The 16362-nt window shown below is 39.2% G+C and overlaps 2 protein-coding genes across 2 annotated transcripts; one reads left to right on the top strand and one right to left on the bottom strand.

Annotated features, from left to right (window-relative positions):
• Positions 1–137: 137 nt before the first annotated feature.
• Positions 138–6571, top strand: LOC131318800 (metal tolerance protein C2). Its single transcript, XM_058348772.1, has 10 exons — positions 138–889; positions 2015–2123; positions 2460–2499; positions 2752–2828; positions 3692–3780; positions 4944–5013; positions 5176–5214; positions 5328–5478; positions 5583–5672; positions 5997–6571. The coding sequence occupies exons 1-10, from the start codon at positions 388–390 to the stop codon at positions 6096–6098; spliced, it is 1269 nt and encodes a 422-aa protein (XP_058204755.1). The 5' UTR covers positions 138–387; the 3' UTR covers positions 6099–6571.
• Positions 6572–7112: 541 nt separating this feature from the next.
• Positions 7113–14671, bottom strand: LOC131318801 (protein NCA1). The gene is made up of 8 exons (XM_058348773.1): positions 14345–14671; positions 12315–12596; positions 11936–12167; positions 11514–11659; positions 9258–9345; positions 8967–9113; positions 7622–7771; positions 7113–7537 (listed from the first exon to the last, which is right to left on the bottom strand). Exons 2-8 carry the CDS (start codon positions 12575–12577, stop codon positions 7472–7474), a joined length of 1092 nt encoding a protein of 363 aa, XP_058204756.1. The 5' UTR covers positions 12578–12596; positions 14345–14671; the 3' UTR covers positions 7113–7471.
• Between the last annotated feature and the right edge of the window lie 1691 nt (positions 14672–16362).

The raw sequence follows: 16362 nt of genomic DNA, 5'->3' as shown, positions 1-16362 counted from the left end.
CAATTCGAATTATTAGTGCTGGATCCAAAATAAACTCCGCTTGACGATTGGTATCCTATCGGTACGGGGTTGGTGGTCCCCTTAGCTCTACTGATTTCCGTGATGAATGCCCAGATTCAACCGTATGGCTTTATCTCAGTAGCCCAACGCCAACGGCCAAGAGCCGGTCCTAAGTCGTCGTCGTTTACTTTGACCTCTCTCTCTCTCTCTCTCTCTCTCTTCCCGGACTTGAGGTCACTGCAGTTACAATCTCTACACATACACTCTCCTCCGCCCTTCTCTTCAACCGAATCGCCATTTTTTCCATAGAACAAAACTTCTTCTTCCCAATTCCAATCTCTCTCCACATACCCATACATCCAAATCCCAATTCTTCCTCTACATCTGATGGAGAACAACTCTAGGGTTTCAGACCAACCCGACTCCAGATTCCCTTACCTTAACTCCAAATCATTCCACTACCACCAACTCGAATCCCACTCCCCGCGATCTATCAACGATCGCAGGTTCGCATTCTCGCGCCAAACCTCATTCCACCAATCCACCGAAACCAACAACCCCAACACTCCCAGATCATCGGTAATAATCTCGAACGATTCGATAAAGCCCTTGCTTTCTCGTACCGCTTCGAGCATAGACATTCCTCCGCCTGCAGAGGCTCACGAAAGAGAGAGCATATGTAGGGAGGATGATCATAATGACTTGTTCTTGGGAGAGTGGAATGGTGTTTCGGGAGAAGACAAGTTTTCGGTTTCGTCGTTTTTGGTATCGGGTTTTAGGATTATGAGGACGGGGAACAGGTTTATGAAGAGATTGCTCGTGTTGATCTTCCTCAATGTGGCTTATTCCACTGCTGAGTTGTTCATTGGCCTTGTCTCGGGTCGTGTGGGTATGATAAACGTCTTCTCTGTGCTTGTGAGCTACTATTTTAATTCACGTCTTTTTGTATGAAAAACTTTTTTTGTTGGAATCAGTTTAAGTAGTGTTTTGTAATTGAGGAGTTGATATTAGGGATGCTAGACGTCTGGCACACGCGATGGATATTCAAACTGTGTTATACAAAAGATGAATAGAGGAAAATCTTGAATTTTGATTAATTTCTAATGAAATCTAGGATGTAAAAGTAGAAAATTGAAGAGGAAAAAAAGGTTGGGCTGGCTGTTTTTTTCTTCCGTCTTGGCAGATTTTATCTAGGCAACTTAAAGGAGTAGTTTGGGAAAAACAGTGTGAACCAGCCTCGAAACTGACCGTCATACCATAAAGGGTGTTCCCTTTATAGTAGTAGTAATAGATAATAGATAATAGATATATAGGTGTGCAATGGTAACTTCGGTCTGTGGAAACTCTGGGAAATTTTATTGGTCATTCATAAAATCAAATTTTACCAATTGTAATATGAAAAAAGATTTGGACTATTTAACATGTCATCTCAAACCCGTTCCACTAAGGAAAACAAGTACTTGTTTTTCAAGTAAGTACTTATTTTTTGAATTAAAGGTGATGTATTGTGAGAGAATGATCTGTCTCGTAAAGCGGAAAATAAGTACTTGAACAATAAGAACCTTAGTGGAACGGGTAATGCTGTATGGCGAGGTATGTTTGTGGGTGGAATTGGAAGCATTGGACCTTGTTCGAAGTTGCTACTTTATCAGTCCAATGATGTAAGTGGAATTCATGATCCTAACATTTACCTGAAATTAGCAAACCTATCCTCTAAGGTATCTTTAGTATGATGGTGTCAATTAGACCATCACACCCATTCTTTTACCCCATGACATTCTTTGGTCACGCATAATGGTTCAGGCAAACAAAATTGTCTTAGTTCAGCTTTATTTTTATCCTTGGACAACTACTAGAGTTCAATCGTTGGGTCCGTGAACATGCTCATGATTGTTAATTATTACAGGTAGTATTGGTGATCTGTAAACTAGTGAACTTCATTACAAGACCATATATGGCTTCTTTGCTGTATACTCATTGAATTGGTTAATCTCTGTTTTTCTTGCTATTCCAGGTCTGGTGTCTGATGCTTTTCATTTGACTTTTGGATGTGGACTCTTAACATTTTCATTGTTTGCAATGGATGTGTCACGGAATAAGGCTGATCGAATCTATACCTATGGGTGAGATACAAATTTCCATCTTCATTGTATTTAAGGTGACATAATTCTAAATTGCCTCCTTAATTGCCTTGGTTTCTGTGTAATCTATAGCTGTCAATGTGCAACTCTGTGGTTGGCAGGTTTTATTGTGGAGAATATATAGATTTGAATCCTAAAATTGTGTTTCTCAACTTAGACTGAAGTTGTTTGATATGAGATGATTTCCCCTACTGCTGCAATACTTAGATTTTTCTGTATTGGTCAAGTGTGTTTTGGTCGACCACTCAAATGTTACACAATGACATGTTGAAGTTTGCTGAATAAATATGACTAATGAGATTTCTTCTTGGAAAATAGGTACAAGAGGCTAGAGGTGTTATCTGCTTTCACCAATGCTGTAAGTATATCCCATTCCAACGTTATTACTGTTGCTTTCCTTTTGTTGGTAAATTCGTTCTCTTGTTTTTCATGTGAGATGCAATTGAGATAAATTCCATACTGAGAACTTTGCTAACAAGTAATACCCTTGCCAACTCTCATAATGTTCTTTTGGCATCATGATGGCTGTTTTTGCATCGGATAGTTTTCTTGTTCATCTGTTGCCTGGGCTAACAAGACCCCATTTTCATTGTGCTGCATGTGTAGACAGCTGTTTCTTTTGTTTATGTCCTTTTCATTAGCTGTGGAAGCGCTTCATGCATTTATCCAAGATGAATCTGAACACAAGTAAGTTGTCCTGGCACTCTTTTTACACACGTCCTATTTTTTCTGCATGTCCCTGTTGCAGTAATTACATTGGCTAGTTATCCTTTCTTTGTGTCTGCTTTAATGGATACAATTGAGCTGATTCATCTCATTTTCCCATTGTCTGTAAACTGCCATATTCTTATCTCACATGCCTGAGCCTTACATTTGACTGCTTGTAATATGGTTCACGGATCTAATATGTAGACTTGGAAAATTTACCAAGTACCAACCAATGGGTCGATCTGCACTCCTCCTGGCGCCATTTGTCATTTGATACTTTCAAAAAAGATTTGATTCTCCTCACACACTCACAAACCAATTTATGATCTATAGAAGTTTTTAATAGTTTGGGGAGATGGGGTGATCGGTTGTCTTTTGATGCTTGTTTTGACAAGTAAACTTGTTTTACGTGTATCAGGACTAGAAATTATAAGCCAAATGCAAATTTTCTTCATGACAACTCTTTATGTCTCTTGCTATCATAGCCTGGTCTCTCATATGAAACATAAGACAGAGCATGCTTGCATGTCCCACCCTCTAGATTCGTATCTAGTGTGGACATATAATTTGTTGGTTTGGCTATCCATGTGTTCTTCATCTCCTGCCAAATTGTAAAGAATATCTTCTGCTCACAATCCCATTCTCATGTTTTGAAATTTGAACTCTTTGAGTATGTTAGTGACAGACTGACAGTGCACTATGTAATGATAACTTTGTCAGGCTTTTGACTTTAGTCCTTTGTAGTTGGGTATCACATTCATTACGCTTTTTACTAAAATTTGGGGGTTTCTTTCCTTTTCCCGTCTGTCTAAAAGTTGTATTTGGATATTCGCTACTTTCAGGCATTACTTGATTGTTTCGGCCGTGACAAATTTGTTGGTGAATCTTATTGGTGTTTGGTTCTTCAGAAACTATGCTCGCGTCAATCTTGGTTAGTTTTATATCTTCTTGGGGTGATAAATTTCGTTTCAACGTTGTGTGGATAGGGAACAATTAAATGGCAGTGACAGTTAGATATACGGAGTTTGAGTTTTGCTTTATCCCCCTGTTGTGCATTCTTAAGATAAAATTAACCACCACTGCTTCTTTTGGTTTGCTGCACTAGTTATACAACTTGACAAATAGGTGGCAGGAGAACTATCTGAAACATCTTTGTCTTCTTTTATTCTTACGAGTTTTTGCTGTTAAAGAAAATGTTGTTTTGTGGTTCTTGTGCTTGTATGTCATGGTATTCAAAAGTAAAACCTGATGATTTGAAATGAGGACTTTCCCTGCTCTCTTCTCACTTCGCAGTGAAAATGGTTGTTTAATTGGATGGTTTTGTACCGTGACAAAGTGGGCTCCAGCCTCCATGTTACTCGAAATAAAGTGAACAATGATTCCAATTCTAGATAAGTAGATTCCTTAGAGGTGCTGAAAGGCACCCGACTTGGAACACAGGACTCATTCTAAGGGATCACCATCATGTAAGGCGCATTCTAAAGTACAATCAAAAGAGTAACAATTTAGGAACGAGGAAACTCTGATTGGTGATGATGTCTCTCTAGTCTCTAGCTGCTGCAGTCCTATAATTTTAATGTTGGGCCAAAAAAATGTGCACTCAACATGCCAATGCAACCTCTTGTGCTGTATACAGTCAGTTTGGGGTGCCCTGGCTGATTGTTCCTCATTCAGTTTGACATGATTTCCTCTTTTTTTGTTTACGTTACTCTATATTCCTGAATTGCCATGATATATTGAAATAATTCAATGCAAATTGGATTTCTGATATGTCTTTTTGTGGATTACATTTGAACCACTGAATCTGTACTAGCTAGGATCTGTTTGGTGTGATGTGTTACTAAATGCTGATATTAAGAGGAGTTAAAATTGTAGCCCATGGCTCGGCATAATGGATATAAGGAGAACCACTTTAATGTCCTCAATTAAGCTTGTTTATTTACTACATGTGCACAAGGGGTAGTGGTTGCGGGAAGATTTGTTGAATCTTGTTGTCTTGTTGATTCAAGACAAACTAATTCTGAACGGCATATATTGTGGCAAATAAAATGACTTCAGTAGTGAAAACTTCTTATGTTGCATTGTTTCTTGCAGTTTATAGAAAAGCAGAAGATATGAACTACCATTCGGTATGCCTGCATGTTCTTGCTGATTCCATACGCAGGTGAGAAATTCTCTCTCTCTCAAAACCAAAATTACGGATGGATTCATGCTTGATATTGATCCAAAATGTACTAGGTCATTTGGATCCTTTACTTCATATATGCTTCTCCATATCTTTTCTTATACATCCATCTTAATCTGGTGTGTTCTATTTGTTTCTCAGTGCAGGTTTAATCCTGGCATCTTGGCTCTTGGCCCTTGGGTAATCCCTTCTTACCTTCTAATTGAAGACTTGCTTTTGCAAAAGCACACCAAAGCTCTTTTGCTTCTGCTCAGGTTCATTTATCTGCTTGTTTTTGTTTTATCATGTTTCAGGGTTAAGAATGCTGAAGTTCTGTGCTTGGGGCTAGTTTCAGTCACAGTCTTTATGCTTGTCATGCCACTTTTTAAAGCAACTGGCGGTGTCTTGCTCCAAATGGCCCCTCCCAGTATTCCATCTTCAGCCTTGAGCAAGTGTTTGAGACAAGTAATAACACTTCCTTCAAACATGCGCAATTTTTGCTATTTCTTATTATGAATCAACAATTGTTTAATAGTAAATCAAATACGTACTAATGTTTGTATCGTTAGGTGATGTCTCGGGAAGATGTTTCTGAAATTTCACAAGCGCGTTTTTGGGAGCTGGTGCCAGGTCATGTTGTTGGGTCAATCTCACTGCAGGTAATATAATATGTAGTACGTATAACCGGGTTCGGGGGTGGTTACCGGTATTCAGGGGTGGGGATTGCAAAACCATACCTACTCCATACCCAAGCGGGTTTTCTTTGAATCCTACTATACCCGCTACTATTGGGGAAAATTTTGGGTAAACCCCGCCTCCACATGAGTGGGGCGGAGTGGGTATCCATTGGATATGGGGTGCCATCCCTATATTCAATTATAGTGAATTCCCTTCTTCCTCTTCAGCATGCTCCAAATTTGTGCTTCAGTTACTTCCTCCGCATATTAAGTGTGTGCTTGCTTTTTGGTGCGTAAAATTAACAGGTGAAGACAGGGATGGCTGATCGTCCAATACTCCAATATGTGCACGGTTTGTACCATGATTTGGGCGTGCAACAATTGACAGTACAAACTGACTATGCCTGAGCGCTGCCCTATCCCATTCTTCTCTTGGGTTTTGTGGTTCAAATGAGCTTTATCATTGAGTACTTCATCTGGATTTGCTATCACCTGCTCATTCAAAAAAAACGTATCACCAGTACAGATGGATTCCAAGAATGTCCACCAATTAAAGGGAGTAATACCTTCATAGTTATTGTAGTGAAATTTTGGTTATTTGTAGGCTGCAATTGTCAGGTTTATCTAATACGGGGATTTTGCTGCTTAGTCAGTTATATTGTTTACACTTTGTCGGCTGTCCTTTCATATTTCAGCTGCAAGACATGTAGTTGGACAACTTTACCTCATTCTTTAAAATAACTGTAGATGTATACTGTGTGAGGCCGAGTTTATGCGTTTGACAGTACTTGTTTGAATGCTGAGAGGAAAACTAGAAACGCTTTGTTTATGATGTGCGTTGCTTTGTTGTGATGTTAAAAGGACCCAATCTATTCAATCAATCATGAGAATATGCTGGGTTATGGCTGTAAATGACAATGTGGGCTATGTAGTTAGCTATATTTTGCAAAGTAAACTGAATGGTAGGTTTTCGCTGAGTAAATTGAGTAGTACGTTCTTATGATTGATAACATTATGAGCAAAATGTCCATTCTATAGGTGAGCTTGTTTGTTCTTCTCTAGCGAGAATAAACTGGCAAGACCATAAGCAGAGCTTGTCTGTATATAGAATGGAAGAGTTACAAGAATCTACGGAGTTGTTCAATCATAGGTCAAGTAGGTTGAGCTTTTATCCGGCAGTAAACTTATTGAAGAGAGTTCGACTCAGGTTCGGAGAGTTAAAAGCTCCAGCAGATTCTAAGTTTGGTTTTTTACAGTTGAAAACAATCATCGTTTTCTTTTAACATCGTGTCACCATATTCAGATGACATTAACTTGAAAACATGAGGAATGTTTGAACATTTTAATGCTTGAATGGTTATCTTACTTTACTCAAGGCTCGGGAATTCTTCCACACGATGCTCATAGTTCGCAAGCAAAACATCGGGACCAAAACATAGATCAATTATATTTCCAGACCTTCATTGAACAGATGACCAAATCATAATTTAGAAACTGTTTATTTCTCGCTGGAAGTGGAATAACAGTGAGTCAAGTTAATCATCCAATCTCCCCACGAGAATCTGTAATTACATTGAAAATCTGTAACTAAGAACTCTCTGAATTGCACAACAGGAACAACGTTTGGGGAAATTAGTGCTTGACCCTTATCCTTAAACCTAAGCAATGTACAGATAGTCCACTTCCTTAAGCTTGTGCCAATACTCGAAAGCAATCAATAGGAACCAGAAACAGAGATTATTTTCGCTTGATCTTTTCGGTATCTTGGAACAAACATGATCTCAGGGATTTGAATCAGGTTGTTTCTCAGAAAGTTGATTCTTGAGAAATTCCAAAACTGAAAGGCGCTGCATAAGGGAACATAATTATCAGTTTCTCAACATACACACTAGGAATACGAATGAGTGTGCAACCATTTGGAAAAATCTTACCCTTTGCTCAAGACCAACTTCTTCAGGTTTTAGCGTCAATCTATCCAACAACTTTATGGCTTCTTGAAATTCATCAACTGCCACGTCCTCATTTCCAAGATTACGATCCACGTCAGCAACTTTTGCAAGAGATACAGCAACATCGAGAATCTGGGATCACGAGAAGTTAATGGAACAGAATTAGATGTAGCAAAACGTGGCCCACAAGTTCTTTTGGAACATGAGAAATTTCACAGCCGTAAAGGTATCGATCGGTACTAATGAAACTATATGGCATTCCTGTGGGAAACCTGTGAAAAACACCAGAGACTAAGTGAAGTCTTTTTTCAGAGAACCAAAGAGAATTTGAAGATCTCATCTCTCAATAGTTAAACATCAAGAAGTCAGAACATTGGTTGCACCTGGAAAACATAATGGATTTAACAATGAAGAAAACCTCTAACAAAGGCTTCATAAAGTTCATGGTCGACATTTTGCCGAAGAAAACGATTTTTAATTTTTCCTCTGAATTACTCTGACTTCTTTTGATACACTCCCACGCTGCCGAAAAAGCAGTGAAAGACACTATTTGGCAACAAGGATCAGTTTTAAGTTTGCCTCAAACAAGAACATGGTTTTGTTCATTTCGGCAAACCACGATAACCAAAAACACGTTTAGCACAAAATATGAGGGGGTCACTGGCCGGAGACAGACGTGGGAATGCCCAGCAGGGGGTTTACCAGGAGGGGGTGAATCTGGAGGGGTACCAGTTTGGAGATGGGTTGCTGTGGGTTTGCAGGAGGGAGGGGGTTGCTGGCGTGGGGGAGGGCCAAGGGGAGTGGCCGAAGGCAGTGGGAGAGACAGGAAAAAAGGAAAACTTATTTTGAAATAACCATTCTTTTCTGTGGAAATAGCACTTAGCATTGTTTTGGATTGAAAAAACAGTAGTCAAACCTGCTTTTGCTGCACATGTTCATGTGTATTGAAGACAAACTAGTAAACACCATCGCTAAAAAAGTTGTAACTCCAAACTTCCTCACGCCCACTGTATGAAGGTTAATTTTTTCGTGAGAATACCACTGGTAAATGGTAGTAATAAACTCTGATTTGTCACAAAAATGTCTGCTATTCAAGCATGGCAAGTAGCAAGACCACAAGAGTTGCAACTCGGACCTTACTTAAATTTCGGAAACTTCGAGTTTGGCTATGGGGCTAACTAAAACTTGTCCTTAGCTCCGTCGATAAGTTGTAACAGGATCCATAGATCGTGCTATCGGTGCTATTTTTACACTACTTTGTGCAGTTTTTGCGAGTCTAGAAAAATCTAGGTAAACAATTATGTGAAACTAAAGAATAGCTGCTGACCTGAGATGGAGAACTGGGATGATTCTTGATTGCATCCCGACGAACATTCAACGACTGAAAATAGTAACTTCTTGCACCTTGCAAATCTTCATCATAATACTTGAGATCTCCAACTTTATTAAGTGAAACAGAGAGCGTATGTATGATCTGTAACAGCTCCAAGAACATTAGACGCGGAATGGTATACCATACCAAAGCATGCTTATAACACCTCATCAATGTTGCCAAACATTAGTCTCCAAATCGAGACGTAGTTTTCATGATACATCATACTGTTACATTTGCAATTACCTCCAAATCATCAGTTGGCACTTTCTTAAGGAAGTTGACACTCTCTTCAAAGTAAGTGATTGCAGAACTAGCATCTCCTAGTGCTCGACTGCAATATAAAAAGGCATATTAGGTGTTTTTGCAAAACAAACGTCAGAATCAGGATCAAGCTTTGAAGACATCATTAACGCTTTTGTACGTTAAGATACACATTATCCTACAGAGACAAGCAGTTACTGGGAAGTAGAGAAACTAACGAGCCTTCTCTTTACTTTGCCTACAGGGAAATTGCTCTTTAGAATGCCAGACCATATACAGTTTCATTCTTGTAAACATGAAAAATCTATTAAATGACTCATTTTCCCCTTCAAACAGCACAGTTGTCTTAATACGCAAGGGTATACTGTCAAGCAGAGCCATACCCTCTCCTAAGTCCTACCTACTCCCTATCTAGATCAATCAAACACGCCAGATGGAAACAATCTTTCCTAGGGTACAGACATGGGAGCAAATTAATTCAATTGTTATCCTTGGCTAGCCCTTTGGGTGCTGCTGTTCTACTTATGAACTTTTGAGCCAACCTGTGCACGAGCCTTGGGCTTGGAGGCACTGAAGTGCAGGGTCACTATGTTCTGAGTTCACCCGAATATGATGATGGTATTCTACTTGAATTCGGACCCTTCATGAGGCGGCGACAGAATAAAGTGGGGAGCTTGTAAGACCCACTTCGCTTTGTTGAGTCCCACTTTGGAAGCTTGGGTTGGTCTTGGGATAGTCGGAGGAGCCAATAGAGTAATGAACACGATTGACAAGAGATATCAGAGCCTTTTCAGGAAGAAACCTCCCATTACAAAAAATATGTACATAGTTCAAGTTTCCACGCGATTCCGCATGAGTTATTCCGCCGGAGACGGCGCAAACGCATCTTTCGTGCTTAATTATGCATGATAGCAAATTTGACACCACACCCACCCCCCGACGCAAACAAAAGGAAGGAAATTAAAAAGAAGGGAACCCTGGTTTCAAAGTTTTCTCCCCAGAGATTAGGGTATATAACTCTTTATTATCTTTTACAAAGAGTTTACAGGATTTTCCAGCTTTTATTACTGCTCTTCTTCTTCCATGCACTTCCATTCAATCTATCCCTTCCTATGAAGCCTCGACATGCCTCTGGACATGCCCGGGACATGCAGGGTTATGTATGGGACATGCCGAGTGGGTATACAATTCTACACTCCTACAAAAGTTCAAGAAGGGGGCATGCCAGGAACACGAGTGTCTCAATTGGGACATCTTGCAGTGCCAATTCATAATTTCAAAAACTGATTTCAAGAATTGAAAATTACAAGTTATCGCTTGAGCCTTATGGTTTGTCTTTTTTATGAATCATCTCTTAATTATGTAGAACCAGTGATAGTTTTTTTTGTTTTTTTTAACTGTGCCAAGGTAGCGTTATTTTCTTTAGGTTTGGGGGATCATGGATACCATATTTGTACTAATACTAACTAAAGATAACCTATATATGTCTTTATTTAATTTCTGTGGTGTCCCCCTGGTGTCTGTGTCCCTATTTATTTGGCATTGTCATGTCAGATGTGTGTATCCATGTCCATGTTTATATCTATGTCCATATCTGTGCTTCTTAGGTTTTATAAACCCTACCTCATAAGCCCTAATCCTTTTTGCCTTTTGATAATTGCCTTTTGAATCACAAAGGAGGAAATCTTGCCTCTAGTTTTTCACAGGTTACTGTTAACAGCAGAACAGCTCCTACGCAGCCCAATAAGTTACAACATACAAACACAAAAAGCCCAATAACTCAGCCAGAAAAGCAATCAAACTCTGCCACAAACACTACTAGAACCTCAGTGTTCCTCCCATTCATCCTACAACATCCCGTCTTTGCTATTCCTGAATACCCTTCCTAAGTTAGCTTCACCTTAAAAACTAGCCTAGTCCAACCAATTCAATCAAAGGATCTTGAAGAAGCTTCATTCAGAGAAACCTTCCTTTATCTTAAACATACAACTCTCACCAAATATGTGATTATTTTCACAGCTGATTTCCAGAAAGTTATCGCAATTATTTTCACAGCTGATTTCCATCATATAAAACCAAATATCCTCAGAAGCATGTGTGATTTATCATTTGTCATTACTTTCAATTTTTCCATGCAATTAATGCCAACTGAGAAACCACAACTTTCCAATAATCGAATGCATACTGTCAAAACATAAACATACGTTACAAAGGAGAAGAAAGAAGAAGAGAACAGACCAGCAGTCACCAAGCATGCCCAGAACTGCTCCTAACTGTGAGCACAGCTCGGATGTAGCACCCATTCTTTCTAATTGTTCTCGAATGTCTTCCGCACATATACCGAGTCTTGATTTGGCACTTTCTATATTTTGGGCACGAAATGCCTGCAAAATGAAACAACCAAGTAACATGGTTATGGGAATGCAACTACTTGAGCGAATAGCAGAGCAGAAGGACGGCACCAGCAATACAAGGAGGGATGAAGGCAGAGGGGGGCCATTACCTCCTCAATATTCTAGTCATCACCCTATTACCCTAAACAAATAATTTAACGAGATTCTCACTTTATGGTCATCACCGTAGCTTCGTCCCTCAATAAAAAGAAAACACGTTCACTGCAAGCGCATAACAACGAATTAACAATTGTTCAGTAAACTTACTCTCATGGCTTGCTGCACCAAGAAAGCACCTCTCTCCAGAGATACATCCTCATATATGACTGTCTTCTTCTCACCTACAGCTTCCTGTTGGTCTTTGTCCACCTGTGACCTCTTTATCCTTGCATGACCTTCAATGAATCGATCAACCACATTCTGAAGATTTGTGTCAGGTTCTATCTTCTCAATGTCAGCACCGCATAGAGGACAATCCTTAAAGCGTGATATACATGCTCTGATTCAGAAAGTAATAAAACATTTGGAGTATCAGCACAGTTGGAGGATAAAGGGTATGTTCCTAGCAGATATATGAGAAACCATGCACTATGTATATTCCAATGTAAATATATACACATGTAAAGGACTGGCATTATCTGCTTACTTGCAATATACATGGGAACAAGGCACACATTTGCTACTTCCATATAGAAGTGCTTGGCATATCATGCAGCTGAAGGGGCCAAGCTTAAATGTTTCAGAATCATATCCAAAGGGGCACTTTGGAGATATGGTGGCAGATTCCCCAGACTCTTGCTTTACCTTGACCTCTTGTCCTGACTGATGTTTTGTTTGGCTTTCACCACTTTTTTTCAAAGAGGCCTCGTCAGGACGAGCAGCCTTGACAAAGGGACAAACAGGTGTCATCTCGATCTTAATCAGCAGCCTGTACCAGAAACATTAGCAATACTTTATTCAATTCCTTTTCGATAAAGACAACGCAAATGAATGAGAAATTCACACCAGGATTCACAAAGCCTTAGAAATTTACTGCCAAAGTTCTAAACAGTTACTTCAAGCACTCATAGGACATACAAAATCAATTAGAATATCAACACAATCGTATGATGAATATCTACATAAGAAGTCTTCTAAAATGCCTATCATTTTTCACAGGACCCAAAAGAAAGCTTCCACTTTCCCGCAAAAGAGGAGGTATAAAATCTCTTATCATGATTTCAGCTCTAGCCAAAACAAAATCCATATTCATGCACCTCAAAAACTAAACTACTATATCCGTCGGAGTTGCTAAGATGGCTTTCTACTCAACATCCATGTCTTTCCTACTCACTTTCCCTTCATTCATTTTACATTTCTATACTGTCAAAAAGTTGTATTTTTCGGTTCTAAGAGCATCTCCACTCTTTAAAAAAAACTCAATTTTTTTTTTATCAATTTGAGTAAATGATTCATTTGAAGGGCGGGCTTGGCACAACGGTAAAGTTGCTCCATTGTGACCTGGAGATCACGGGTTCGAGTCGTAGAAACAGCCTCTCTGCTTGCAGGGGTAAGGTTGCGTACATCAACCCTTCCCTATACCCCGCAAGGAGCCTCGTGCACCGGGTTAGCCCCTTTGAGAAAACGATTCATTTGATATGAAACACTCCAATGGAAAAACGCAAATCTAAGTATCAAATTCAGTATAAGCTTCATTGATGCCATAGTTCTAAATTTAGGAGACACAAAATAGCTTTCTAAAATTTGAGTCTCCCTTGATTTTAATTAAAAAATAGAACAAAATTACTTATGATATAAGTTTGAGTCGAGGAGTGGAGTGCGTCTTGAGGGGTTTTTTTTACTCATATTTTCAGTTTAAGTGAAAAAAAAGGGTATGGGCTGGAGAAGCTCTATGCCTTTACATAAGTATTACAATAAGAAATAACACACGCTAGAGTTTCTTCATAGCACAATTAAGTATTCCATTGAATAAACAACCACCAAATCAAGCAATTCGTAACCTACACCACAATCCTAAACTTAAAGAGTATGACAATTTTACATATCGTGTCATTCACGAAATGAGAGGAAAAATAAGGATTTTCTCCCTCCTTTTGTTTCCCAATGGGGATTGCAGGTAGAAAAGATTCCATCAGTAACCACTACGTTGTACTATATACTCCCTCAGATCCTCTTCTATGCATTTTACGGCAAAAGAAGAAACTTTTAAGACTCATTTTCTCACTTACCAGAAAAGAAAAAAGAAGCTCTTTTTCAGTGTACTTTCCCAAATGGTTGCACCCTTGCAGGAAAAAAGTATAACATTTGTCATTATCGTGTACTTAATTTCTCTCAACCACCACTCCAAATTGGTAAGATCCCGATTACCAATTATTTGTTGATCTACTTCCTTCCATAATTTCTAATTTTGCGAATCACGCTATGAAAAAAAAAAAACGCAAGCTTTCAAGCCACACGATCAAGACCAAATGGAAATTACCCCAAATTACAATTAAAGCTCTACCATATCAGAAAGGGGGAAAAAAAAAACTATGATGAATGCCACAAAGTTCATTAGTGAATAAACGGACGTAAAGAGAAGACGATAAGAGCAAAAAGAAAGAAAAAAAAATCGCGAATTAGAATCAAATTGAAGACAGATGAATAAGAAAGAGGCAGATGAATTCAAGAAGATACCGGTGTATATGACGTTTCCAACACAAATGCCGCTGGAGTTTCTTGAAACTTGTCTGTGAAGACCTCGAGGGATGAGAGAGAGAGAGAGAGAGAGAGAGAGAGAGAGAGAGTGAGTTTTGTTCGAGGTTCTATGTTAGGGCTTCAATGGCGAATGAGAGAGAGAGAGAGAGAGAGAGGTAAGAGGAAGTTTGGCACGTGAAAAGGGCGTGGGGGATTTGTGTATACGTGTGCGTGGTAGCGCTGTGTTCGCATCAACTCATCGGTCATCCCCCAAATTTGTATCCTGAAACGAGCGTTCCACGTGCTCACATTCAGCCGTGGCCACCAATACAAAACTGATTCAACTCAAAGTTAACTTGCCCATCAATTAAAATTGGAAAACACTTCTCTCTCTCTCTCTCTCTCTCTCTCTCTTACGCTTCTAGACCTAATATCACATTTCACTTGTGGGTCGTAAGAATTGGCTCAAAAAGAGTTGATAACATCTCGTAAGTTTCGAACCTAAAATCTTTTATGTGGAATCTAACCTCTAAAGCCTAGGTAGAGATGACAACGGTACAACTCGGCTTGGTTATATTGTTAAAACTGAAATTTTTACCTAAAACCGAAACTTTGACCAAAATCGACGATTTTCTTTCATAAATCATAGTTAAAACTTTCGATTAACAGTTCTGTTAAATTATTCACCAGAATCGATGACTAACATTTGAATCACTGTACCCATTGTGAAATTTTCCCTAATACTTTTGTCGTTTAAAAAAAAAAAAACATTTTAATCTCACTCTACTAACGTCTCTGCCAAGGTTCCCCACATCAATCTTCAGCCCCTAGCAGAGGGGGAAAAAATAAAAACCTTAAGCACCCTTCGTGTGGGCCCTAGAGTAGGACATGAAGTCCCATGGGCCAGCCACGGCCATAGATCCACCAAAACAAGGTAAGTGTGCCTAATTTATTCCATAACAAATAAGATCCTACTTTTTACTAGTAATTAATATTTGAGGTTGGGAAGAAGCTTTAAAGTGTAACATCAGCATAGCAAGCTAGCTAGCCACCACTTATTTCTTCTTCTTTCACAACGGCTTAAATGCGATTTCTACCCAAAACCATAAGTCACTGTCCTTCTTTTGCTATTTATTGTATCTCATCTTGCTTAGGAAACGAATTGATGTTAGCTTGTCATTCCTAATTTTAGAGCAGTATTTAAGGAGAAAATCAAGCTGGCAGGTCCAATAATCAATGGTGAAACCATATATACTATCAACCCCAAGGGGTTTGGCCGACCTTGATTGTATCTGTTGGGACAGCCGGTTGTACCTAATGCTTGTTGTTCCCGGCTTGGTTTCTCTCCCCTACTTTGGTTGTCGACCGCTGTTCCTTCTCCGAGGTTCGATCGGAGAGGCATCGGCGAATGTCGGTGGCGGCGGTGGGGTGTTTGGCAGTGTTGGTGTTGGTGGCAGTTTGTAGGTATGGTTTGTTGTTTTGTATGGGCTTTACTTGTTGGGTTTGTCCCATGTTATTCGGGCTTTTAGGCCTCTTGGGTGTTGTTGTGACTGTTTTATTTGGGCTTTTTGGCCTTAATTAAGGTATTTGGGTTTTGTTTCCATTGGGTGTTGTCTTGGTTGACATCTTTGCCGATCAAGGGTTTAGATATTGGATTGGACTTTTCGTTCTCTCCCTTTGTCGTATTAATCTTTGTAATAATTTCAAAGCTTAATGAAATTTTTTTTTCACCGTTCAAAAAAAGAGAAAGCAATAAGTGTTCCTCAATGAGATCACATATTCCATTCCACCTTAGGGCCACTATGTGTTATGCTCGGTCATTACTTTCAAGTTCCCGAAAATTAGTCGAGGTGCGTGCAAACTGACCCAGACATCCGGTCATAAAAAAAAAAACCATTTATACTATCATTTTATTGTTTAATTTTTTGAAAACAGAAATAATTTAATTTGCAGTTAAAATAATAGCTGGCCTATGACGTTATGCACAAGAAACTTATCAACGAATTGCCATTAAATAA

The sequence above is a fragment of the Rhododendron vialii genome, chromosome 3a, assembly GCF_030253575.1.
Source record: "Rhododendron vialii isolate Sample 1 chromosome 3a, ASM3025357v1".
NCBI lineage: Eukaryota > Viridiplantae > Streptophyta > Magnoliopsida > Ericales > Ericaceae > Rhododendron > Rhododendron vialii.
Note: the sequence above shows the minus strand (reverse complement) of the source record. Positions and strands in the feature narration are given on the sequence as shown.